Raw genomic sequence first — 27,956 nt, 5'->3', positions numbered from 1 at the left:
GTCAACAGGGTCATTAGCTTATGATTTTATTTTTCATAGAAAGTCTCCCTGGAGGTATAAAAAAGAACAAAACAAGAGATGGTGCAGCACTTGGGCTGAACAAATCTGACAGGTTGCGGAAGAGCAGGAGAAAATGAAAAAAAATACAAATAAAAACACAGAAAAAATCATTTCTTTTACATTCCTTGTTCCCAGAGCTGTACGACCACTGATTCATCATCCAACACATTCGTGATCAAATTGGTCGCTAAAAGCGAAGCACAGGCCACGTGGACCTTTTTTTTTCTTCTTTTTTTTTCTTTTTTAACATGCTAACTTAGCTCTTGCAATTGAAGCAGCAACTCCTGGTGGCATGGAAACATTGGGATGGATGCATAACAGGAAAAAAATGACCGGTTTGAACATTTCAGAACGTATGGAAAGCCGTTTGAGCATTTATTTGACATCACTGATATCCATCTTAAGGGCCATGTACTAGTACGCTCTTTGTCCTCACTAGTAGGACAATTCAGCACACTCGTGGCGCAAGGGTGTGTAGACTTTTTATATCCACTGTAGCTGTCTTACTTGTGAGGTGAAGGAGCATACGAATACACGGACCATAAGCTGGATATCAATGACGTTGAATAAATGCTCGACTGGCTTTCCACGATGTTCTTCGTGCTGTACGAGTGAAAACCTGAGCTGTTTTAATTTACAGTTCCCGTGCACAGACGTCAGGGAGGAAGTCTGCTTGTTTTTGTTTGGAAGCCTTAATCGCAGGTGACAAACACGTCTCCAGGGATGACGCCGGCCTTTTAGACTCGTGAGGACCGTGTTGTTTTTTTGTATTAATCATCAGGCCTCTACGTGAGTGGTTCTCCAACTGGGCTCCCCGCGAGCCATAATTTGATTAACCCTTACTAAACCCATTACGCCGCATTTTGGTAGCGTGCCGAAGGACGTTTCTAATATAAAAGATATGCCTTGGCTCAACAGATGTTGGGAAAGACTGAATAAATCACACCAAGCCAGCCTAGACACCACCTTTTCCAGTGTCTTCCCTCTGGTATGTGCTATTAAACCACGCACACCAAAAGCATTCGACATTTTCTTTCCTCTTGCCATTAACTTTTTAAACAGTCAATTTGTAAAATGCCACAAGATGGCGCCAAAGCAATACTTGAAATTAGACAGTGCTTTGGGCTTAGTGCAAATCATGACTAGGTTGAAACGTAACTGCTGTGGCATTTAGGAATGCACATGGTAGTAATGTTTAATTGGCACTTGGATAAAGAGGGGTCCTTGCAATTTTTTTCCCCCTGGAACCAAAATTTGTGACAAACTTTGCAGTCATAATGAACAAAACTGGAAAGAAGTTGAGGGTAAATAACTAATTTGCATATGCATGACATCACGGCCTCAACATGGAGTGACAAGCCCCATTGTCCACCACCTGTCCATCAAAGATGGAAACACGGCTAAGTCAGCCTGCAGCCATTTCCAATTCCTGTCACATGACTGGTGGAGAGAGTGGATGACAATAGAAAGCGATTTGAGGATTTATTCCATATACTGGATATCGAATAAATGATCAAGCGGCTACTGCGGCCAGCGGCACGTCTCGTCCCCTAGGCAGGCTCTTTGCTCACCATTCTTGAAACTGATTGGTTGTCGCGACGCAATTTGTGGCTAGTAGTTCAAATCTCCCAAAAGAAGCAAAGAAGTGAATTTTCGTGTGCTGTCCACACACACGTCGCGTCAAACGCGACGTGTGTGTCGACCAACAGGTATTCACGGCGATTCACGCGAACTTCATTGACTTTATATGCAATCAGGTCACACGAATGGTTAAATTCGCGTCCGGTGTGAACGCAGCATTATATTCTACAACACTGAGTGTTTGTCAGCTTTGGGGTCCGACAAATCACAAAAGGTCACGTACGTCAGATGTCACGTTTGACATCACCGTGACGACAGGGAAGTTAAAAAAAAGTATCCTATGGCTTTAAATGCTTCTGTTGGACTATTGTGTTTCTATGATTAAACATCCCACTTTGAGGTTTATATACATGCACGCTTCCTTCCTGTTCTGATTGTCCAAAGCAAAAAAATCACAAGTTTATCTTGGAAGAGCGCCGTCAGCCGTCCAATCAGAAGAGCCCGTCAAGTGTGCGGGAGGGCGGCGGCCTCTGTGTGCTCCTTTTTTGGGCGTCAGCGCTCCTTGGATTCCATCAGTAGTCTGTCCAAGTTCAGCTAGAGGTCAGAGTTGACGGGAGGGGTTGGGGAGGGGATGGTGGTCCTCGGTGGTGAGGTCACAGAGCGGTGGAGGTGAGCTTCTTCACACCCCTCCGCTGCGCCAAAGTGGAGCAGCCCACTGGCTCCAGAACGGGCGGGACGTTCCTGTTGAGGGCCGAGTACGTGGCCGCCATTGCTCCCTGGAACATCAGCACTAAGTTATTACACAAACAATGGACTGGTTGCAAATGTGCAAACTCCTCACAGGAAGGCCTGCACTAACATTCGAATCCGAGACCTCTAGACTGCGAGGCAGATGTGCTAACCACTCGTCTCAGCGTTTGTTTGTATGATCATATGACACACATGCGACGCAAACAGGAAATTACCAAAGTCACCTTGACGAGGTGAGGAGCGTCCTGCCTGTTGAGCGTGTATTTGGGTAGCTGGTCTCGGTGCGTCACCCACGGGTGGCGCAGGACCTGACCGGCCGTCAGCCGCTGGTGGGGGTCCACGTGCAGCATCTTTGACACCAGGTCCTGAGGGGCCACATACACAAAACATAGCACTGACTGATCCCCTCTGCATATGTGTGTGCATGTCGTCATGACAAAAACTTGAACTAATCGATAAAATCAATTACGTCCTAGTGTAAGTGTGCTTAAAGGTAAGACACCTTAGCCTCAACAGACACAGAGTTCCAGTATCCTCCAGTGAGTGAGAACTTCCCACTGCCGATTCGGGCCAAAATCTCCTCCGGCGTGTCTTCAGGACCGTTGGCAAAAGGAGTGAAGCTGCAAAACGGCAAAAATAATGAGGGGGTCATTAAAAGTCAAACTAAGCAATCTCAACACACGAAGCGTTGCAACTTGTACTGGGGGTCCTCAGTTCAAAATAGAGTTCTATTCCTACGTGGCAAAGTCATCCTATTATGTATGACTAATAGCGCACAGATGTCAACTGATGCACAGTTTTCCTTCACACGTAACATGTAATTGTCCTAGTATGCCAAATGTGTCCCACTAGTGTCCAAAAATGTCATACGGTAGTGGAAGGCACTAGTGGAAAAAAAACGTGACAAGCAAGACACAGTCGTTCTATTAGTGCGCTAAACTGTCTTATTAGTGAGGACAAAGGGCGTACTAGTCCATGGACCATAAGTTGGATAGCAAGGACATGGAATAAATGCTTAAAACAGCGTTCCCCAAGCATACCCTGTTAGCATGGTGTAGAGAAGCACTCCGAGACTCCATATGTCACAGGCTGCATCGTAACCCTGCTTCTTCAGAACCTGTAAGCAAGAAACACGCACACGTCAGCTGTGTTAAGTGTGCGACAGCTTGAAAGAAGAAGATCAGGCGACTCACCTCGGGAGCGACAAAGTTGGCGGTGTAGCACGGCGTCATGAGCAGGCCGTTTTCCGCTCTCAGTTGCTTGGCGAAGCCAAAGTCGCAGATCCTGATGGACTCGGCGTTCCCGCTCTCGTCCACATAGAGGATGTTGCTCGGCTTCAGGTCTCTGTGCACCACCTTCGTGCCACAGAAGCAGGAAATGTCATACAAACAAGTAATTGAATAAAGGTAGTTGTTTTGACCGTAACATCAATATTAATGCCGGTTAATGCGGCTATTCCGTTTCACATTATGCTATCACAAAGTTAGCGTAGTCATAAACGGGGATTCACTATAAAGAACAAAAGGACTCGTGATGGCGGGCGTGTGCACGTACCCCCTGCACGTGGAGGTACTCCAGCGTCTTGGCGATGGTGAAGAGAACGGCGCTGGCTTCTCGCTCGGAGAAAAACTTCTGGCGGAGGATTTTATCCAGCAGCTCTCCGCCCTTCATCAGCTCCGTGACCAGGAACACGGAGCGGCCGTCGTCGTACACCTGGGGGTCACAGGACATGACGGCAAGTGGCACCAACGACGAGAGGGTAACTTATTTCACATTGTTGCAAAAACTCCAATAGTAGCGATCCCACATTGTGAGCATCGACTCACGTCTTTGAGCGTGATGATGTTGGGGTGCTGGCCGTATCTCAGCAGGATCTCCACCTCCTCCGTGGGGTCCCGCTTGGCTTTGTTGATGATCTGCAACAGGAGGATACGCTTAGATGGGTCCCCGATCGGGGCTGTGTAAATCCCGCGAGGCGCTCCCCACCTTTACGGCGTAGTCCATGCTGGTGCCTTTGTGCACGCAGCGCTTGCAGATGGAGTAGGAGCCCACGCCGATGTCCTCTTTCACCTCGTAGGCGTCACAAAACTGAGACGTGCTTCTGTGGAGCTGCTGCAGGGCATAAAGTCTCGTGTCAGGCCAGCCAGCACAGTGCCGTGATTCCCCTGAGCCTTGTTTTGTTCGCGCTCCTCCCTGTGTTTTTTCTTTTGTCCTATAGATGGCATGGATACCAGCAGAAAGTGGAACGAGGCGCACGTGGATGCTGGTGCCCACACCGGGAAGATGGCAGATGGTTCCCGTGTATATTTGCCGCGTCCTGTCTTGCGTCTGCTTTTTTTGTAACCTTCTTTTGTACTTTTTTGTGTTCGGCAGTTTGTCTTGTTCAATAAACGTCTGAATTTGCATCGATGAGTGTGGCCCTCCTTCCTTTAGGATCATCATCATCATTTAGGATAATTTATCAGCACATACCTGAACAATAGCATTGGGCATCGGTTGTGTTTCCTCTTCGGTTATTGCCACAAAACTGAATCCTCTGAAGAGCTGATGGGCGTTGGCACTGGGCGGGACTCCCGGAGAATCTGACGCATAAACACACACAGACACTCATTAATTTGCCATCACAGCCTTGATGTGCTGTTGTGAGGGGGCAGGCTGACCGCGGGGCGTTTTAGCGGTGAACTCCGGGTCAAAGTAGAATGTGTCGTCGGGTCGTCCTGCCGCCGGCTTGAAGGGAGGCGCGAGCTCTCTGCGGAAGAGTTTCTGCAGGACGAAACTGCCAGTGAGTGAATGAGTCACAATGGCTGTGACGGAAGAAAAATGTGACGGCGCAAACGGACATTCCAGTCGATGGTGCTGAAGAACTGATGCCTCTTGATCTCCTCCACGCCGTCTGGACCCGCTCCTTCAAACATGAGAGGGAGTGCTTAGCAATGGTAACTGCAATTAAGATGAACTGAGCTCAATTCCTGTTCACCTAATCTGTTGCTGGGGTTGCGCTTAAAAAGGTTCCTGAGGAGACTCTGGGCTTCTGAACTTAAAAACTGCGGCATTCCCAGCTTGGCCCTGCAGACACAAATTGAACACTGAAGATCTAAACTGACGATTGCGTCACACAGGAAACGCAATCAGCACTCAGCATTTGAATGTGACGAGTCACGGCGACAAGTTGATGTTTCCAGTCCGTCTGACATCTTTACGGACTCACTTGAGTATCATGGTCATGGTCTCCTTCCGGTCTTTGCCTTGAAATGGCAGCGTTCCCGTCAACATCTCGAACTAGAGGAAAGACATTAAGTCAGAAAATAGACAAAGGAAGCATGTAATAGGGATGGGCGATATAGGCTTAAGAAAAATCTCAATTTTTTATCCAAGATTTTACTCGATTTGTGGCAATTTTTGAGAGTCTGTAATTTTTAAGATTGTTTATGTTTTTGCGTGGCTGGCTGTCTTATATGGTGTATTGGTATTTATGCGTACGTGCTCATGTATATATATCCATCCATCTAGTACATTCTTTCTACAGCCAGCAGAGGGAGCTTCCATTTCTTAAATCAGACATGTAATCCTTCGGTACAGTAAACCATTAAAAGCCTCTTTTATAAACTAAAAATATTACGACATTGCTCCCTTGTCTAAAAATGGATGGATGTGATCAAATAGATTTTTAAAGTGTTGAGTCTAAAATGAAACACATTTTACCCAAATTGTGTGATTCAAACAAGCAAATAACCTTTTCATGGGTTTCAATTGGCCCAAAGTGGCCCCGGCAGAGGCAAAAAGAAAACATTCATCGTGACAAATATATTCTAATTGCTCAGCCCTAACGTGTATTGCACAATTCAAACCACGCTCTCCCGCTCACCATCAGCACCCCGTACGACCACCAGTCTGCACTGTGCGTGTGTCCTCGCCTGTTGACCACCTCCGGAGCCATGTACTCCACCGTCCCACAGAACGAGTACGCTTTGTTCTCGTGGTCGATGGACTCCTTGCTCAGGCCAAAGTCTGCACACACGCGCAGAAGTTTGAGTGACACATATCAAACCAAGTCAAAGAAGCACGCCATCTCTTCGGCCCTCTGTTTACATCAACCAAGGAGCGAGGAGGGAGAAATGTTCGGAGAAATGAGATGTTCTCTCCTCCATGTCGTCATTTTAAGGAGATGTCAATTAGAGATGACGGGTCACAAGTTACTGATCGCAACACATGTCCACTTGATGCTTTATGTTTCAAGTGGAATTAAACTGAACTCAAATAGTGTTTGTTGTTAAGGAGATAAGCGGTATAGAAGAAAGATGGTTGGATGATGTGGCCAAATGAAGCAGCAACCATGAGCAGTAAATAAGTAATTCACCATCTGAGGTTCCTCGATTATAGCTACTCCGTGGAGTTTCCTCGAAGCTCGCTCTTTTATGCGCATGTAAGACAACTGAGATAGCTGTCACGGCACACACACCTGTAAGCTTGATGTGTCCATCCTCATCCAGCAGGATGCTGAAACAACAAACATTTGCGATTTAGACATTTTTGATGTGATCCAACTGACGGCGTGCGTGCGTGTGTATGTCTGTGTGTACTTCTCAGGCTTCAGGTCCCTGTAAATGATGCCGAGGCCGTGAAGGTGATCGAGAGCCAGCGCCAGTTCTGCGAGGTAGAACTTGACGTCCTCCTCTGTGAACATCACCTACAACACACACACAATTCAAACATCAGTGTCGACAGCAGTTTCGTGAATTTGGATAGAAGAGGCGTTTTGTAGTTGCGCTACCTCTTTAGAAAGCCGAGTGAAGAGGTCTCCCCCTCTCAGGAAGTCCAGGATCAGGTAGAGTTTCCCCTCTGTCTGGAAGGCTGAGGAGGAAAGGAAGCAATACAGATAAGACGGCATGAGTCCCCTTCCTAGGGAGGCTAAAAGTTGAAACGAGGGCAGCGGCGCCGGTGTGGGAATGGCTGACTCACCGTAGTGCAGTTTAACGATGAAGGGATGGTTGACCTCCACCAGGATGTCTCTCTCCATCTTTGTCCTGACCCGGTCGCGCACTGAAAACACACACACGCACACACAGAAGTCAATATTCCATAATCAGATCATTGTTGTTACTTGGAAAACACGGACAAATTTTTTTGTAAAATTTCAAAATTTGACACTTTCCAAGGGAATCTATGTGAATTAAGTGGGAATTGAGGGTAATTTAATGGAAAGGTATTACATGTAAGCATTTTGTTCTCTCATAAGCATATACCCTTCCAAAATAGATACAGTAAATCACATGCGAGGGCATTACCGTACATCAACTCATGCACGACCGTGGACGTTTATATTCATCAGCTGGAATCCCAAAAATAAATGGATCAAGTACGTTTTCCAACGGGTATGCACGAAAGAGCGTCTCGCCCTGCGTGTCTATTTCAGGGTTGTAAACTATTGTAATGATGAACATATTCCTGTAGATGGCGATGTTGCGGCACTTCGATTTGAGATCAGCACAGCTTTTGTATAGAAGATAAGGTGAATCTCGGCTCGTCGTGACTTCCGGTTAATTCCCATGTAAAGTTTCAAACTTTGCAAAGAATTTTGTAACCCTAATGGTGACTCTATTGGGACTATTTTCAGCTGCGGAGGAGCCACATTCGGCACACTGGTGTGTGTACCTTTCAGTGTTGCTTTCTTGAGGACTTTCATAGCGTACAGTTGGCCGGCGTCTGGACCTGTGACCTTCCTCACCAGGAACACCTAAACGCAACACACAGACACACACACCAGTCAGTGTTGTGTTACAAGCAGAGTTGCGTGCGCTCTTTGTTCCTTTTGTGTGTGAGTTTTATTAATACAGAAAGATAACGTGAGCGGGAGGCTAATTGCTCATTCATAAGCATGATGACACTCAGCGGGAGCGTGAAGGGCCCTCAGCCTGCCGTCTCCATAGAAACAGGCTCTTAAACATGGACAACAGGGCCCCACTGAGTGCATTGAAGCGTAAAGTGACACACACACACACAGACACACCTTGCCAAAGGAGCCTTGCCCCAGGACTTTGCGCAGCTCGAACTGGCGAGGGTCACCCTTCTCACATCCCTCCTTCACATGGTGAGTGATGCTTATCTCCTTGATGGACACGTCATCCTGCAGCACACGCAAACACACGGCATGCATACATTACTTGGTACAGATCGAGATGACAGTGCTGAACAGTGCCCACGTGGGTCAGATCCAGCAGATGGAGCTTTGGTGAAAATGTGTTTCCCAACCACACTCCCCCCCCCCCCCAAAAAGAACATCACGTAACGTTTTTTTTTTTAAATAAAGAAAACGAACATTGTGTAAAAACATAATAAAAGAATGGAAAGAATTACGGCTTTATAAAGTGTAATTACTGTACTTTTGGAAAAGCTGGAAGTCACAACAACAACTGTAGTGTTGTAAGTGTGCCTTTAAGGGGCGTGGCCTACTGAGTGACATCAGGAACATGAATGGTTAGTCTGCGTGTGCGTGAGTTTTGGCCGAATGTAGGAAAAACATTTTTTTACGTCTGTTGGTTCCGTTCAAATCAAGTCTGAAAGTGCTCTCCTTTCCCACATGCAAGGACATTGGAGAACCATAATTTCGCTTTTTTTCATTCTTTTTTCTCTTCAGTCAAGCGGTGGCATATTTGAAGCCTGCTCTTACCTCAAATTTTGGCTTGCAACATAAAGCAAAAATAAATAAAAAATATATACTTTAACTCTATGCTTGAAAAACTCGGAAATTTGGGCACAAGTCAACGTACCGCCGTATTTTACATTACAGAAATATCACTGCAAACCGCCAACTAAAAATGTCACAAAAAGCATATGTAGTAAAATAATTAAGCAATTGAGATAGAACCTTAGTTCAATAACAAATGAGTTTGCAAAGAAAATTTGGGGGCAAATACTGCTTGGGTGTCTAACTATAGTGACACACACTGACATCCATGTGGAAGGGCAACTAACTGTTCTGCCTGTCACTATATGTCGCCGGCATAGATAGATGAACAAAGATGCATTATGGGTGGTAAGTTTTTGACCAATGAAGTGAAATTGGATCATGTCACGTGGTACACATGATGAACTCTAATGCCACACTGTGGTTGGGAATCACTGGCCTCCAGTACTGCAGCAGAAGTACAGGATAGTTTTGCCTTGGTGGAGGTCCGTCGAGTGACGGCCTCGCTGCTGCTGGTCCTCGGTGTTACGCTACAACAGCAGAAAGTTGTCACGGGAATTGTGGGAAACGAAGCGAAACCACAGAGCGCCTGCATTACACGACAGCCGGTGACAGGTCGAGCAGGGTTCCTGACTGTTTGCCATCCGCACATAACATGGTGAGCGCGCACGCGCACACACACACACACACACGCCGGCACACACGGTTGTCATGGAGCCGCCCCCGGGTACCTGCTTTGTGTAGCAGAGTGACTAATGATGGCGTACAGTGCGAGCGTGTACTCAGCCTTCAAACGCTTTGTAAAGTGAATCAAGCAAACATAATCCTCCCCCTCCTCCTCCCTCACTGTCGCCTACCTGAACTTCCCAGGTGAATGACCTGCTGGCTCCCAGTGCACGATGGGTCCTGTAGTCCAGGGTGTGGCCGAGGCTGCGCGGCGACAACATGCTCCGGTGCGGCGACGGGACCGAGCGGTACCAAGCGGCACCGGCTTCTGATCATTCTTGACACTTTGTCTTCTTCCTCCCTCTCCTTTTCTCTCTCTCGCGCACTTTCTCTCGCTCACAGACATTTCTTCTCTTTCCTCCTTTCTGCTTCTTTTCCCGCCTTCCCGCCTCCTTCGCCAACACTTATGTCTTTATTTAAACACTTGTCACCTCGCGCGTGCTGCTTTTCTCATTATGATACACACAATTTGATACTTGGGTTAAGTGGAATTGGTTGAACAAGGATGTCAAACAGTAACAACTTGTTTGATTTTACTTCCCTTTCAGCTTGTTTTTAGCCATTTTGGGCCATGAACAACAAAAATTAAATTTCCAAGTCTTGAGTCTAGGTTAAAACCCATTTTAGCCAAATTGTATGATCCAGTCCAGTAAATTAGGGTTGTGGGTGTGCAGGAGCCTATTTCAGGTGAGGTACACCCTGGACTGGTTGCCTGCCAATTGTAGGGCACACACAGAGAAACACTGACAAACTGACACACACATTCCCAACTCTGTGGTCCTGCCTCATGAAAACGAAGGACCGCTATCCCCGCCAGCTCTCCCGTGAAGCCAGCTTTCATTACCATGACGAACAACAGGGGCCGTCCTGGGAGGCCCCTGAATGACGAAAGTGGCTTCTCAAGACAGAAGTGGAATCCAGAGTTGGGTGAGGAGCGAGCGCATTTTCACTGGCAGAGACAGCACTTCCTACACTTCACTTCATAGACTTGTTAGCATAGCAGATGCGGACACACCGGCTAACACAAATAAAATCCACCACCCTCATCCACCGTGTTGACAACTTCACAGAGCAATCAACTAAGTGTGATTTTTTTTTTTCAGAAATAGTCATACAACTAGAGGCTTACTTGGTTGTTTCCCAATAATTTCACACTTGATGGGTGAGTAGGCACTCCAGACACACAAATACTTGAATACAAGCTAGTAACAAGGCACTTTTACTTTACCTTCCATCAGCAAAAGTGAAATGACAAAGTAAAGGCTCTTCTAATGCAAAAATATTTTTTTTCATCACTGTTGTAGTTCATTGCCTGTATGCTGGTACGTGACGATGATGTTTATGTAGGTTAAGGTCTGCTGCATTTAAAATAATAACAAAAGCTCACAAACCGCAAACGCGGTGATGATGCAGAAACAGATTGACCACCGTTTGAAAGACTGAGGAATGTCGACATTTCAAATGTGCACGTATCCGTGAGTCAGAACACAGATGGCAGATCAGAGCCGCAGTGACAGGATGCTCTTGTCACACCTCTTAATCACGGAATTAAAAGTGCAAAGCCAGCGCCTGTGCTCAACACACCACAAACACTCATAATCAACAGTGGAAGAGCACAAACGAAGTCACCTTCCACATCCATGTAACTTTTTCTCATATTGTTTCAGACCGACACACACAAGAACTTAGTCCATGTGAGCTTTGGATGTATTGAGAGAGAAAAAAAACAGCAACTAGTATTTCACCTCTAGGGATGTAACTATCAAATATTTTTAGAATGTATTATTCTACCGATTAATCCGAAATTGATTTCGCATTGTTAAACAACAATACCAATCCAAAATGTGCATGTGAGGCACAGGTATTATTTCTGCTCACTTGGGGTCGCCATCCTCACGTTGTACACTGTAGTATTTGTGACTCTGAATGTGCTTTTAAAAGGCGGGAACAAGCCTGATGAGTGATGTGTGCATCAGCCAATGAGAGTGTAGTTGGCTGTTTCTAGCTACGGTTAGCCAGTCTAGGCGTTAGCTGTGGCCATAGCAGCTCGTGCATGAATGTATTCTGTGTTTCTTTCTTTCATTACCGTTTGTTCAATAAAGCGATTGAAAGTGCGCCGGCAGCTGTGTTTACCCTTGACCGCTTGTGGGAGCATGGCAATACCTTATAACTAGCGATGGTAGGCTATATTAAGTTACCTAGCATCGATACCTTTTGTTGGCAATCGTAGATGTGTTGCTGTGTTACTTTAGTTTGGATTGGAAGTAGACTCTTTGGTCTTTGTTGGATTTTATTTGATGTGTGAAATTAAGACTAAATTCAGACATTGCCTTTTATGCACCCTTTCCTCCTGGACTGGCGCCATCGTGGCAACTCATTTCTACATTGAGTGGTGCGTGAGTCTGCAGGAACATTTGTCCATGTGGAAAAATGATCACTGCGAAGCCTTGAGGCAAGCTTTTGCTTGGACATTTTTTTAGAATCCAATTATTTGAGTTATTTGATTATCCAATGCAACTCTTATTGCCTAAACGGAGCCCAACAAGGAAGTGCCCGAGACAACAAAAGCATTTTTGGGGCGCAATGATGCATCGCCAAACAAAAATACGTCTCCACTCTGCCAACAACTTGACCTTAAGACCACATATTTTTATTTTTATTTATTTTCTATTATTTATTATAAAGCTAATTTGTACCAACACTGCACCTCTGCTTAGCTTTTGGCTTTGACATGAGAGTGTTTTGGCATCAAAGTGGTTCTTTTGCTCTGGAACTTGAGCTAACAAGTCATTGGCTGAACGCAAAAGCAGAATCCCTAAAGTTTTGTGAGAAGTGTACGTCTCCTCTAAATCAAATGAAATAATCGACTCACAGTCCAGCTGCGGGGTGCCGATCCCAAACAGCCCAACATCCCCTGCCTCCACACTGCCGGCTCGCAGTAGCCGCGGTCCGTCCTGGGGGGCAGCAGGAAGTGACGGAGCGCTTTTAGCCGGCCCCGCAGCGCCCGGACGAGGCTGGCGAGGGTGCACGCGCACTTAGTGTGGGGCGAGCGGTGTGTCATCGCAAAGAGTCAACGCCGGAGTGCCACTTGTGGTTCGCAGCCTCACTGTGACAGTGGATGAGTGCGAGCCGTGTGAGGGGATACCCACAGTCAGACGAGATGTGGAGGGGGTGACCAAATACGGAGAGGGGGGGAGCGGGATTCCCCACACTCTCCTCCCCTTCTGACTCACAGCTGTAACCTTCCATCCAGATTTTCCATCAGGTGTCCTGGAGATTCCCCCCAACACACGCAAACACACACACACTGACCAATGATTGAGAACCACGAGTACAAGAGCGCCAGAGCCCCCCCTATGTAGTCCAACACAGAACAGCAACAAGTAGGACTGAATGTGACACACTGGCTGCAGACAATTATGAAAAGTTCTTTTCCTGGCAAGTTGAAGGTTTAGAAGTGTAGTGATGAGCTAAGTTGAGACTTCTCATGCCTGACGGTCCGCCACACACATAAATAAATAAATAAAATGGGCCGAGCGAAGGATCATATCTAAAAAACTTGTAAGTTGTGTCACTCGTATCTCAAGGCGCAAGTGTATATGCTTTACATTCCTTATTTTTTTTCTTTTTAACTTGGTTATGTTTTTATTACTTTATTACTTAAAATTTTCACATTTCAGGTTTATGTTTCTGTCATTTATATACAACTATGTGAAGTTTTGTTTTCAGTGTTGGTAGCTGTTTAGGTCAATGTAAATGATTTAATAAAAGCTATCTTTGTTTCCGGGGGTGGCCTTTATGTTCCTTCCCGCCTGGGGCCCCCAGGGGGAGTACAAACGCCCCTGGTAGGGTCTTGGGTGAGCTGGAGCCTCTCCCTGCTGACTTTAGGCAAGAAGCGAACTGGTCTACAGCTTGGACTGTTTGCCAACCAAACCCAAAATGTGTCGTGATCGGTTGTTTTGGTACCTTCTGCGACTGAATGAAACGCAGCTTACCGGTCCGTTTGAACCCACAAGCACCTTCCAAACCCCACCTGTCTCACACAATGTGCACAATGCGAGCAGTGCAGTGGTGACGGCCGGATGACATTTCTTAGGTTACCTGCACCTGTTGTCGCCCTCCACACTTAGGACACGGTCCCAGTCACACCCTGGCCGGAGAATAAAGTGGAGCGGAACAAAGAGCACCGTCACAGAGGTGAGAAACAATGTACAAAGTGGAACTCATGTCAAACACACACAAGGAAAACACGTTTCCATCATTAGCAATTGAAATTGTGTGTGTGTGTGTTTGTGTGGAGGGGGGGCATAGCATCACAGATCGAGCGCCAGTGGGATTCCATTCCACACAATCTGCAACCTCTAATCCTGTTACGCAATCAAATTAACAGGCTGCATGGCCACTGTGCACACGCGCGCACACACACACACACACGCGCGTACGTTTGGGATTTGTCAGGTTCGAGGTTGTAAGTGCATTTCCGCTCGCTTGGACATCATGGATCAAATAACATGCACACATGCACACAAACAGACCCACACACCTTCACTGAGAAGTAGGGAAATAAGAAATAATATATTACTTATCAAAGCAAAATTGTCTGCCAAAAGAATGGGAAAACTTGACTTGGCAAGATTTCTCAAAACAAGTAAATATAGCTAGCCTAAAGAAAAGGATGTATTAAAACTAGTTTATTTATACCACCTACACTTATATAATTATGGTATTTCTTATTTGAAACTAAACATACGCACCATAAGTAGTAATAAAATCCCAATCACAAGCTTAAATAATTTTTCTTACTAATTTCTTTTAAGGAAAAAAATGTTTCAAGCAAGTGAAATGCTCTTAAACAAAACTGCCTGGAAAATAAAATATATTGGCAGACAAAGAAAAAGCATATTTCCCCTTGATTTGAGATATTTAATCTTAGTTAGATTTAACTATTTACTAAATAAATGCCTCTACATGAGAGAACTGAAAGTGACTATCGGTAAGCGCCACTGAGCACCTCCCTTGGTGCCTACAGCGCCATCTAGGGAAACTTTCACAACATCCTCGAATGAGTGCAAGAGAGGATCCCTGAATGACACACAAAGCAAACGGTGTGAAGACGTGAAGACGATGGGGGGAGAAAGAGAGGATGAAAAGATGACATATCGATGAAGAGGAGCAGAGTCAGGACGTCATCATTTATTCACGAGCTGGCGACAAGCGCGCATTCAATCACTGCGATGCGCAGTGATTGAATGAACACTTCCATCAATATCATAGACGGCTGATTAATTCTATAATTATCATATACAGTGAACGTCTGTTTATCTCGGGGATATGTTCAAAACCCATCATTGATGAGTGAAAATCTGCAATAAGGAGACCATATTTTAAAAAAAAACTATTTTTTGTTTCCCTCCTTCCACACACTTTAAACACATTGAAAAAAAAAAAAGATTCCTTAGCACCGACTCTATCGCTGTGAAGAAATGGGAGACCATCATATAACATCACTTTGAAAAAATGAAAAGAAGACTCGCTCGCACAGTTTTCCTAAGAGGCACAAAGTGCATGCGTCAAGCTGTTTGTCACTCCTAGTTGACGTTTACTGCAAAACTGACACATGAAACAAAAGAGAACCAAACAGTGTACAGTATATTTACTATCGATGCCAAAATGTTCAAGCAAACCATATAATTTCAACAAAGCTCTGCTATCTTAATGCTAACATAATTCGAAGTGCCATAGATGGGCTGTTATGATAGTTATAAACCTTTAAACAATTGCTATTTTTACACTTGCGGCGCAGCACCACATACAAACAGAACATACGACAATACTCATGCTCGTTAGCCTAATAGCTTAATTGCGTAATAATTTCAAACTTACTGTCACAATATTAAAAAATATCAATGTACTTATTTTAAAAAATTCCTTAGGTTTGTATAGATTCTCAGTTATCTAGGTCATGGTAATCTGCAAAGGTTGAATTGAGGCAAGTGGACTCTTGTTTGTTGAATTTGTTGCAGTTTTTTTCTTCTTCTTTGACTTATGCGATTATGCTATTAGGCTAATGACATATTCTCTCTGCTCTATGGGAACAGTGACTATTACTGCGACTAAAGTAGTTGGGGACCTTCTCTGCCTCTTCTTCTTGCTGTTAAACAGGATCCTTCTTGCTGTTAAACTGGAGTGCTGCCCAGTATGTTGCGGCTGCACTAAAGGCGTGCGACTCTAACGATCGCTTAAAAATCTGCAATTTACATAGCAGATGTAAACTGACATAGCAGAGGAACATCCATCCATCAATTTTCTTTACCGCTTATCGATATCCATCCATCCATTTTCTGAGCCGCTTCCCCTCACTAGGGTCGCGGGCGTGCTGGAGCCTATCCCAGCTGTCATCGGGCAGGAGGCGGGCTACGCCCTGAACTGGTTGCCAGCCAATCGCAGGGCACATACAAACAAATAACCATTTGCACTTACAGTCACACCTACGGGCAATTTAGAGTCTCCAATTAATGCATGTTTTTGGGAAGTGGTAGGAAACCGGAGTGCCCGGAGAAAATCCACGCAGGCAAGGGGAGAACATGCAAACTCCACACAGGCGGGGCCGGGGATTGAACCCGGGTCCCCAGAACTGTGAGGCTGACGCTCTAACCAGTGGTCCACCGTGCCCGCTTATCTATAGTTATAATAAAAACACCTGTCTACTGGCAGATTGTAGGTCACGTTTTACAGCATCATGGCTGTCAACAATGTCAACACTTTCCATTGCTTCTGCCACAACAACAATAAAGTCTTTTGTATTCTGACTAATGATGGTAAGAGTCATATGAACTATTGCGAGTGCAGTGCAAAAAAAAAAAAAAAAAAAAAATGACTCAGCGAGCCCTTCCAATCCAGTCACGGCACATTTTCCTCACAGCAGCAAGGAATGCTGGGAAACAACAAAGGCTTCTCAATGTGAGCGGGACAGAGGTCAGAGGTACACTTCCACGCGGCCTCGGAACGCCCACGTTACCATGGCAACCTGCCCATAACACACACACACACCGGCGTTCGATGATGTGTTGATGGACAGTTAGGGCTTTCTAGTGCTCGTCTCTCACTGTTCTCTGTACAAGTACCCCCTCAAACACACACACACAAACGCACACGCACAGACAGGCTTCCTCTCTCATTAGTGGAATCAAAGCACTTCATCAGTTGCCAATGGAGCCTCTCCAAGCCTCTTAATTATGTTCACAAATGCAACACGATTGATGGGAAATCCATCCATTATTTTCTATGGCTCTTGTCCTCATTCGGGTCGCGGGTGAGCAGGAGACCCCAGCTGACTTTGGGCAGGAGGCAGGGTACACCCCGGACTGGTCACCCATCCATCACAGGTCACAAATAGACAAACAAGTATTCAAACTCATATTTACACCTTTGGACAATTTAGCCCAGGTGTGACCAACACAGTGCCCGCGGGCACCAGGAAGACCCCAAGCACCACATGAGTAACCCACGGGCCTGTTCTAAAAAGTGCTCGCCAATGATGGGACATTGAGAGTTCCTAAAAATGCTCCAAAAGGGGTCATTTACAAATACATGGTAAAAACATTTTAGAAATAAAAGTGTTGCGAATTGATATTTACTGCCTTTCCTGCCTTGTTGCATCAATAATGAATACAGTGGGGCATTGACTTACAGGTTGTATTTGTAACAGTAACAGCAAAACTAAGCATAAAAGATTTTGAAAAAAAAAAAAAAAAAAAAGGCACCACTTCCATACGTTTGTCTCTCCAGCCTTTCATCACGTTCCAAAAACTGGATGCCCTACTTGTCTTGTCTGCATGCTGAATGTTTGTCCACACATGCACACTTTGAAAGCAGGGCACAGCAGTTTGCGAAAAGACAACTAGTCCCTGGCAGCCGGCCGGACAAGTGAGCGCTCTCAAGGAAGGATGTTACTTTCTCTGATGCTGTTGAATTCTGTTCTGGTTTTTTTTCTTTATTGTCTCTCGTTTGGTTTAAGTATCTCATTACAAATGTTAAGAGGAGTCAGGTGTGCCTGGCACATAAAAACACACATAGCTGTCATACTACAACGACGAAAGCTGCCCAACAGGACAGCGTGGAAACACTTTGGAACCAGTTAGACGTGTACGAGTAACAACGGCGGCGACACCAGCAGCTGCGCGCGATGCCAGAAGGTTTGTACCTGAAGTCGTCCCCTCCCGGCGTGCAGCAAAAGCGTCTTCATGGCCGCTCAGCCCGTCATGGCGCCCCGAACGAGATTTACAGAGTGAGGAGAGCCGACCCAAAATCCGCACGCACGCACGACCGGGAAGGCCCTCCAGCTGTTCATCACGTCCTGTCATTGTTTCCCTGGCAACAACATCTGCACAGGAAGGCAAACATCTGTGCGATGATCCACCCATCACACGCACACAGCCACGATACAGCATTTGCGTGTTTGTGCTCACAATTATGCGCATTTAAGAGAAAACCCTGAGATTTCCCACGGGTCTTTGAATGCACCGTCAATCTTGCACAACGCGTCTCGGAAGGGAAATGGTGTGGAAGCATGATAGTGCATGAAATTCCACATGTGCCAGTGAGGAGGAGGAGGATGAAGGGAGGAAACGACACAAAGTTTGGAGGCTGCGTGTCAAATTCCTGCTCAGGTCAGCGCAAGCCCGGCTCGGCGACTCCTTCTCTATTTTCATCTCAATTAAAAGGAGTTTACAGGTCGTATTGAAAAACAATTTGGAGACAGGATCCATACTATAGAACAAAAGTTCTCAACCTATGACTAATTCGTTCGGAACGCAACACATTCGGTAGATGGAGTTATCAGGTACATTAGTGCGCTGAATTGTCTTATAAGTGAGGACAGAGAGTGTACTAGTACACGGACCATAAGGCGGATATTAAGGAAATCGAATAAATGCTCAAATGTTTTTCCATACAGAGTTTCAAGCCAGCTTCCTGTGTGCACGTGTAACATACACACACACACACTCACCACGTCCTCACAAAGATATTGTGTGGCGCAGCTGTGATTGGTTGCTTCCTAGAGATAGAGAGAGAGTGAAAGAGAGAGAGAAAGAGAGAGAGAGAGAGCCACAGAGAGAGAGAGAGAGAGAGAGAGAGACAGAGAGCGAGAGAGAGAGACTAGTTCAGGAAGACGATTTGGACACATTACATCATCACCCTGTGACCTCTCACAATGGCAACACCCACAATGCACTGCTCTCAGCACACCGCCCTGCCTGGCACTGGGAGAAAACAAACACACATACACACATTTCCTATTGATTAATATTTGACATTCATCAATATCCACTCGCAGGAGAGTGGGTGGGACGGATATCTCCGTTTGGATGGTACGTAACGAGAAAGAACTTGCTGACACGTGCACACACCAGTAGAAAACAATCCACTCTGATTTCAAAATCGTTCACGTTTCCTTTATCGTTACATTTACTTTTCCCTCACAAGCGTTCCTGATGTGAGATGCACACACCGGACTGAAGAAGTAGTGTGTGTGTGCGTGTTTCAAAAGACAAAGACCACAGAAAGCCAGTTACAGATGGTCACACGAGATTAAACACCATCTGCCAGTGAGCGCTACACACAGTATCACACACAAACACGCACACAGGAAGTTGTGACATGATATATGGAATGTGAAAAATGAGTAGTCTAATAAGGAAAGACATTCATATTTTTAGCTTTGGTGAAAGAGGCCTCGTTCTCTCTTGAATAATTCATCCTTCCTTTGATCATCTCTTCCTTTGACCCCCATCTCCCGGCTGAAGGCGGGAGATGGGGGTCCACGTGTGGCGTCAGACTGTGTGTGTGTGTAAAAAGATGCCAGCCTGCTGCCGTGGAACAAGTGATCCTCTCAGGAACATTTACTGTCTTTTGTTGCCTGAATATTTGAACAAGTGACCTCATACACATGACGAACACACACGCACACACCTGAGATGCGGCAGATGGCAGCAGATGTCAGTCAGTCCCTCAAGAGAGTGGCGACGCTTCTAATGTGGTTTGGAAGCCATTTTCTGTCCACACTGGGGGCATCAGTGTGCGTGTGTGTGTGTGCGTGCGCAAAGGACTCTGGAGAGACGAGTAATGACTACTCAGCTATTCTCACACAGACGATCCATAAGCCATCTCCTCTGCATTTAAAAATCGATGCCTGCAGCTTCCAGCAACACACACACACACACACGCACTCATAGACACACACCAACACATGGACACACACACAGAGAGCTTGAACATTTTGGTACGTTGAGAATGACATCTCTTGTGGAGACATCAGAGGGCCATGAAGTCAACCTTCAGCGTACACACATTCATGCACATGTACTGTGGTGGTATTATGGTGTATTATTTATTCACATGAGTCTATTCATTTCATTTAATAGCCTTTCTCTTTGCTGCACTGCTTCTAGTACATGGATGTGGCTTTTGGATTTTTGGGCCAATCAGATTTCGTCCTCTATGTGCTGGCAACCAGTTCAGGGTGTACCCCGCCTCCTGCCCGATAATAGCTGGGATAGTCTCCAGCACGTCTGCGACCCTAGTGAGGAGAAGCGGCTCAGAAAATGGATGGATGGATGGATGGATGTGTTGCTATGTCAGCATTTTTCTGTTCTCTGATTGGTTGGTAAGAGCAAGCCAAGTTTGACTAAAAAACACTGTAGAAATCTGAACACATTAATAATACATTATATAATCAGCATCTCCGGTGAGCATGATGTATTTTATTTACATTTTTGCCATGTTATTCGATAACTACAGTGGTACCTTGACTTGAACGTTTTTCAAGTAACGAACTGTCACCTGGTCCAATTTTTGCTTTGTGTTGCGTACCCAAAAATTACGAGCTTCTCGAGTGGACTTGGAAAAAATAAAACAAGAGCGACCTTCAATGAACCACTTTCTGTCGTTTATTAAACAGGACAGTCAAACATACAAATACAAAATGAAAACACTTGCAAGGTGCATGGAGAAGACGCTTACTGATCGAACGGTTGCGCGCTGTTATATTGCATTTGTGTAAAGTCATGATGGTTTGTATAGTTGTGATAGAGGTGTGAGGCGGATTACGTATGTCCGGTAACAGAAATGTACTAAAACGGAGAGAATTGTAAAAAGGGGGGTAATATGAGTTGCTATTTTCTCACTTCACTGCACGAAAGCCCCTCGCACACATGAAAAGATTGCAGCTCTGCTAACGAGTTGAGCTTGTGAGAGGGTTGTGTGTGTTTGGGGATGAGTCACCGGCCGATCGTCAGCCACAGCGAGCGTCACTTTCATACCGGCAATTATCCTGAAGGAGTGGGCGTCAACCCACTGCGCCCTTGTCACTCACACACATACAAACACAACTGGCCTGGTTGAGGCGTGTGCGCTGCGCTGGATACAGCGTGGCGTGGATGTAAGACAAACTCACATTGCTGGGCGTCACGCCGTCGTCCTCGCCCACCGAGTCCTCAAGGTCGTTATGAGCATCCTGGAAGCACACAGAGTTTAAAGGTTAAGATGGCAGGTGCTTGATGTGTCTTACAATGCTAAAATAAGCTAAGCTGAATGTTTTTGACCCTAATATACTGTTCATTTTCTATCCGCACGTAGTATGTTCCACGCCAAAAATATCCTCATATCAAACTATTAACAAAAAATCTTTTTAAAATGTATGAACAGCCTGTCGCCGGCACAGTGGACGACTGGTTAGCACATCTACCTCACGGTTCTGGGGACCGGGGTTCAAATCCAGCACATACTAAACATAAGGAACAGAAGCCGTGCAGAGGTCAGAGGGTGCCTTGACACAGGCGCAAGAAAACATTGATTAAGTATAACAATCCATTTATTAATGCCAGACAGGCTATTCATCCATCCATCCATCCATTTTCTTTACCGATTATCCTCACACAGGTCGCGGGCGTGGTGGAGCCTATCCCAGCTATCTTTGGGCGGGAGGCGGGGTACACCCTGAACCGGTCGCCAGCCAATCGCAGGGCACATAGAAACAAATAACCATTCGCACTCACATTCACACCTATGGGCAATTTAGAGACCTCAATCAACATATCATGCATGTTTTTGGGATGTGGGAGGAAACCGGAGTGCCCGGAGAAAACCCACCCGGGCACTGGGAGAACATGCAAACTCCACACAGGCGGGACCGCGGATTTGAACTCCGGTCCCCAGAACTGTGAGGCAGACACTCTAACCAGTCGGCCACCGTGCCACCAGACCAAAACGTGTTATGAATAATGTCATTGTCATTTGCTTTTTCTATAAACTGGGAAAGAACATAAATTAAAATAGGAAATCAGATTTCTGCGAATTTGTTTTTTTATTTTTATGGCCCAGCCCATCGACCTGGAGATGCGCGGTGCGATGATGAAGAGCAGACAAGAAGTAGCAAGACATAAGGCGGCTTGGCAACCCGATTTCTTCCCTGCTGGAACGACAGCTGTGATTCCGACACCGATATCACTCCTACGACGGTAGACGACGATTACTACTTGTAAAAGCACGAGGGCGGTCGGCTGTTGACTTCCTGCGATGGGAATCGCCAACACGCCTACAGTGATGACATCGCATTTGAAGGGAAGCGGGTCACGGCGGACGCGAGAACCTCTCGGACGCACGGGGGGATGATGGCAGCCGTAGCGCAGATGGAAACACACGCGACGTGCTGCGGCACGCTGTGAAATTCCAGGAGCGACGGCAATTTGACTCGAGCGAGGCCGTGTTTTATCCCGAGTGTCATCGACGCAAAGAAACATGCACTTCATGACCATAAAACCTGCAAGTATTTGCATTTGTACACACAAATTTGGTGTGCTGGAATTTAGCCTGCCTGAATTCGGGGCGAGAGGCGGGGTCAACTCTGGACTGGGTGCCAACCAATCACATGGCACATGTAGACAATAGGGCTGAAATAACGATTATTTTAATACTTGATTAATCTGTCGATTATGTTTTCAATTAATCGGTGGATTGGATTAAAATTTAAAAAATTAAGATTTCCATCCCTTCATTAAAAAATAGGACATTATTTCAAATTGACAGTGCAGAAAATGCACAAACATGAATTGATTATGATTCAGTTCCCGGTTTGGTCCGTAACATGCCAGAAAAGAGGCAAACAAGTTGGTAATTGTTTTCCAAAGTAAATAAGGTATTTGCAAATGTCTCATTTTGATGATAAACAAGGATAATCAGTCTGCTTTATGATGACAATCAATATAATTTTTAATATTTATTGTTGAGAGGCTGAAATTCCAAGGATTTGGACAATTTTAAGTTAAACAAGGTCTCTAAACGATTATTATTATCGATTAATTTGATAAATGATAAGTTGTTAATCAGTGTACCTCAAGTAGAAAAAAGGCCCAGATTCGAACCCTGAACGTTAGTATTAGTGAACTAGCATTAAACTAATATGCTCTTTGTCCTCACTAGTAAGACTAAGCACGCACTAGTAGAATGACTAGTGGACATGGACCTGAAGCTGGATATCAAGGATATGAAATAAATGCTGAAACGCCTTTCCATAGGTGATGGCTGCCATTGCACGTAAGCGGCTCCAAGTTCATTGTTCCGTCACTGATGTCAGCGCGGCGTTGTGGGAAAATCGCAGGCAGGTACGAGCTCGTCCACGTGAAAACAAAAGATGCCGGCAGTATGACTCACTACATTTTTGTGCTGGAGAATCGCAGTGGCCAATCAGGTTGGATTATTATTACTATTCCCAATCTGACGCCGGCACGCAGGAAGCGGACACGCGCGTGTCGCTCTGGTGCCGCGCCGGTGACAACGCCACGCAGGAAGTGGACACGCAGACGTCGCTGCTGTCACGCCACGCGCAGGAAGTGGACGCGCTTACGCAAGCTCCTTCCTGAATCACCCAGAAAAGACGCCTCCTGTTTGTTACTGAGATTTTGACAAAACTTGAAGAACTGGAACACACACACACACACACTCACACACATGCATGCCACTGACTAAGTGGGTCGAGCAATCCCACACTTTTCTCCAAACGTTTCCTGCGTACATTCATTCTTTTGCATAACGCCACAAAGACTAAGAATAGAAGACACAAGACAGGCTCTGACTTTCTGCTTCTATTGACGTCTGACATCCATTAAGCCCAATTGTTGTCATTTGTCAGTCTGCAAACATTGCAGCATAATCCCCTCTCTTAATGTCCAAACATCTTTTCAGTATTGGAGTTTTGGACAATTATTCTAATATAATGAGCATAATAAGATTCAATACAATAATAACAACAATAAGGTTTTATCTTAAATTATGTTTAAGTCTCAACATCTTCGACCATGAATGTGAATTTCACCTTGTACAGCTCAATTTAAAAAAACGAAACCATTTCATGAGGAGAAGTAAATATACAACATTTGAGATAATGTGGTTGCATAAGTGTGCACAATGACATTCAAACTCGTGTGAAATGTGAGTAAGCGCACACCTGCCACCATTTAAAGTGCCTCTGATTAAACCCCCCAAAAGTTCTGGTTTTCTTGTAGACTTAATTCCGTTTTTTTCCCCCTTTCTTTCTGGTAGAAGCCTAAAGGTTTTATGCTTGCGCTAGCTGTTCACAAATCCCTCCACCTTGACTAAGGCCGTTTTCACCAACCACGCCTGGCCAAAAAAAAAATAAAACGACTGTTGACCAACCCCAAGGAACACATCCACTGAGACATAAATAGGGAGACTCCACATCTAAAATTTTACATCTGAAGAAGCTTTTTGGATTAAAGGTGAAACGTCTTCAACAAACAAGAACAGTCCAGCTGCCTTCATTCAACCGTTGTGGAATACTTGACCAAGGTCCAGGATCCAGCTGAAGAAAAACAGACCTAAAGCAAGATGCGTCACTGTAGTTGTTTGGTGTACTGTTTGATAAAGTTCAGCTGTTCTAGCAGGGTTTTTCTGACATAGGATATAATATAGTCTGTTAAAATGATAAATTACAGACCTTTTCAAAATGTATTCAAAGCTGGTCAGACATTAATAAAGGTATGATTAATCCTTAATAAATGTTTCTGGAAAAAAAGGGGAAAAGAATTTATGTTTTACACCACTTGTTTTTTGGATTGAACAATACCTATAATTAAACTATGTATGATTATTATATGCTATGTATGATCATTTTATTGCTAGTTTACTCTTTCACTGTTTCAATATTCGCCATGACCCTGCAAAGAATAACAGGTGCATGTTTCTGCAGGAACCTGTGCAAATGTGGTGGGAATACTGACAGTTCTCAGGACTGTTTCAACAGTATCACCATCACCACAATTTTCCTTAAAGTATAACTCTTTTTAGGCTCCTTGTTTGGCAAAATATTGCATCACAAATGTAGTTTTTCACATTTGCCAGCTCACAAACATCCCCGTTATGTCTGGAAATTACACCAGGATCTTGTGATGCTTCAATTTCTATTTGTTTTGCAATTCAATTACTAATTAAATTTCAGTTGCTTTCGGGGAACTCCTTAAATTTGTTAGCGTAATGGCCTTGTTAGCATAATGGCCTAAGTCATTTTTAACATACTGTTACCAGCTCGATATAAATACCCACGTGCTTACTAAAAATAGTTTTTTTGTTGTATTCTAAAAACTTTCAAATATTACTTACGAAACAATAACTAATTGTTAACTTATGTTCACAACATCAATAAAAACACCAATCTGCTTGATAAAAATTTCGTTTTTTCTTTACGTCTGTGTTGCTTGTCATCCAGGTCATGGTAATCCACAATGGTTGAATCGAGGCTACTGGACTCTGCTTGTTTGCTGTGTTTTTTTTTCTTGTTTCCCGAAAACATTTAAATACGACTTAGGCAACTATACTATTATTAGGCTAACGAAATGTAACATGATAGCTGTAAAATCCACACCTACGTGAGGCTAATAAATCATGAACGCATCATGTGATAAATCTAGCTGATTCCTATAATTATTAGACCTCTTTGTGTTCTTACAGGACATAGGGGGAACTCCCTGGATCCCAAAACAGACCACATTTACCTTCTTGTGCATCCAACAAATGCTTTATTGTTGCTGTGAGACTTTGTGAGGACAGATGTTCTTCTTCTATTCTTGTGCTCCAACAGGTCAGTGCGAAGTTTGTATTATACTAGTAATGCGCCAGTGTTGGTGACACACTTGTGAGTCATCTGTGCCAATGGTGCAAAGTAACAAAGTGATTTTTACTCCCTGTTATAAAAACTGGTATTTGATTTATTGTGTGTAATGAACAGTAAAGATGCACTTTTCACTTAAATACGTTTGAGATTTTTTTGTTTTTTTTGGTTTAACTTTTACTCAAATACAGGAGTTCAATCAGTACTTGTACTTTTACCAGAACCTTTTATTACGGTTTCTCTACTCAAGTAGAGCGTGAGTACTTTTGTCACCACTAATGACTGACAGTAAAAATTCATTATTACTTTTTACTTTTGTACTTACGTACACTTCGGTCTGTAAATACTTATTTTTTTTTTATTATTATTTTTTTTTATACTTGTACAGGAGTTGAATCAGAACTACTTTTGCTAAAGCATTTTAACAAAAGTGTCTGTACAGGACAGAGCGCAAACCTTTTTCCACCTCTGATAATTGACAGTAAAAATTGATTTCCTTTTTTTTCTTTTACTGACGTCAATACTTCTACTCTTACCCGTCTTTTTTTTTTTTTTTTTTTTTTTCCTTTTTTACATAAATACTATATACTTCAACTTCAAATGTATCTTTTGCCCAAGGGGCCAGTGCACGTTTCCCCGTGTTGCTGAAGTTTGACTGAAAGGTGAGCGCGGACTCACTCACCTCCCCCGTCGTGCCCCCCAGCGGCATCTTCTGCCAGGGATCCACCAGCTGAGCCAGCGGCATCTTGTCCTTCCTCTGCCTCGACTTGTCCTCTCCCTGCTGCTTTCACTTCCTCTTCGGCGACCAGGGACCTTCAGCCCAGCCGCCCTGACTTATTTTCTCTGGTGTCTCTTTGGTCAAATGTGAAGCTAGTTCCGCGTCAATTCGCCGGTTGGCGCCGACCCGCCACGGAGCTCTCGAGCCGAGCGAGTAAGACCTATCCGCGGGTGTGTACTGCCGCCGAGTCCGCCCCTTCCTCCGGACGGAGGAACATGAGAAAAGGCAAGGAGGACGCCCTTTTCTTCCCTTCTGTGAGCCCACGGCCACATGTAACACTCGACAATCACTCCTGTAGTCTATCTGCCACCCCCCTCTCTGTCTATTCTCTTCCTCCTTCGCTCCCTCTCTCGCCCAGACCCGTTCACTTCCTGTACTTCCCAATATGGCGGCCGGTGTCGGCTTACCTGTCCTGCTTCGTCACCATGGCGAAAAGCAGTCAGTTGGACTCCTATCGCAACTAAACCACATTAATTACACCGTTATGTAAAGTAACGTGGTACACTGACTCATTTAAAGTAACTTTTGGGATAAATTGGACTTTTCAAAGTAGTTTTAATGCAACATACTTTTTACTTGAGTAATTTTGTTAGGAAGTAATGCTGCTTTTACTTCGTTACGTTATATTTGTATCTGTTTATTATTGCTTGCGTGGTTTGTAAGAGAGTTGTGTCACGTGACGGTTCCACTACAAGCAACCACTCGTGACGTAGCCTACATTTGACCAATCAAACGGAGCCCGGGAGTCACATGACCTAACGTAGCTCCACCTCGGCCCCTCCCACACGAAAGCGAAGTTTTCAAAAGTGGTTTATCTTTTTATTAAAGTGATATTGTTGGGAGGTATCTGACTCTGAACATCTCTATTTTACATTTTTGTCTGTTTGACATTAATGCGCTGATTAAAAAAAATAAATAAATCCCGTTGCCAGTTAGTGCTTGTAGTTTTTTTTCACTGAATACTTTTACTCGAGTAATTATTTTGAGGCCTACTTTTTCATTTTACTCGGGTCATTATTGTAATGTAAAACCATTTATTTCCTGGAAAAAAATTAATTCTGGAATAACCAATCTACATTTCTGGCCGGGCCTCAATTTGACACTGTTGTCTCCTCTGAAGAAATGACATTTATATGTGCAGCTAATTGTCTTTTGTTTCTTTTTTGAGGAAACAGACTTGGCCACCTTCCACA

At 44.7% G+C, this 27,956-nt stretch overlaps 1 protein-coding gene across 4 annotated transcripts; it reads right to left on the bottom strand.

Moving 5' to 3' along the window:
* Positions 1 to 10: 10 nt before the first annotated feature.
* On the bottom strand, positions 11 to 27,162 carry rps6ka3b (ribosomal protein S6 kinase, polypeptide 3b). Of its 4 annotated transcripts, XM_061666749.1 has the most exons (22): positions 26,668 to 27,162; positions 21,258 to 21,317; positions 8,399 to 8,515; positions 8,044 to 8,125; positions 7,351 to 7,431; positions 7,163 to 7,242; positions 6,972 to 7,078; positions 6,851 to 6,888; positions 6,257 to 6,399; positions 5,600 to 5,670; positions 5,369 to 5,457; positions 5,232 to 5,296; positions 5,052 to 5,154; positions 4,864 to 4,973; positions 4,378 to 4,503; positions 4,218 to 4,307; positions 3,946 to 4,104; positions 3,585 to 3,746; positions 3,432 to 3,508; positions 2,894 to 3,011; positions 2,616 to 2,756; positions 11 to 2,417 (listed from the first exon to the last, which is right to left on the bottom strand). In XM_061666749.1, the coding sequence occupies exons 1-22, from the start codon at positions 26,728 to 26,730 to the stop codon at positions 2,295 to 2,297; spliced, it is 2,205 nt and encodes a 734-aa protein (XP_061522733.1). In that variant the 5' UTR covers positions 26,731 to 27,162; the 3' UTR covers positions 11 to 2,294. The 4 variants fall into 4 exon arrangements, with proteins under 4 accessions (XP_061522733.1, XP_061522729.1, XP_061522731.1 ...); XM_061666745.1 differs by lacking the exons at positions 21,258 to 21,317; positions 26,668 to 27,162 and adding an exon at positions 12,675 to 13,059 and having other exon boundaries at positions 2,607 to 2,756; XM_061666747.1 differs by lacking the exons at positions 21,258 to 21,317; positions 26,668 to 27,162 and adding an exon at positions 12,675 to 13,059 and having other exon boundaries at positions 4,378 to 4,500.
* Between the last annotated feature and the right edge of the window lie 794 nt (positions 27,163 to 27,956).

Source organism: Phycodurus eques, chromosome 21 (assembly GCF_024500275.1).
Source record: "Phycodurus eques isolate BA_2022a chromosome 21, UOR_Pequ_1.1, whole genome shotgun sequence".
In the NCBI taxonomy this organism is placed as follows: domain Eukaryota; kingdom Metazoa; phylum Chordata; class Actinopteri; order Syngnathiformes; family Syngnathidae; genus Phycodurus; species Phycodurus eques.
Note: the sequence above shows the minus strand (reverse complement) of the source record. Positions and strands in the feature narration are given on the sequence as shown.

Bases quoted from the DNA above. Each gene is read 5' to 3' on its own strand.
- rps6ka3b (XM_061666745.1), bottom strand. From the start codon at position 12,863: ATGACACACCGCTCGCCCCACACTAAGTGCGCGTGCACCCTCGCCAGC. The intron at 7,432-8,043 runs GTACACACACCA...GTGTGTTTTCAG, and splicing joins CAAGAAAGCAACACTGAAAG to TGCGCGACCGGGTCAGGACA. The intron at 3,509-3,584 runs GTGAGTCGCCTG...TCTTGCTTACAG, and splicing joins CCAACTTTGTCGCTCCCGAG to GTTCTGAAGAAGCAGGGTTA.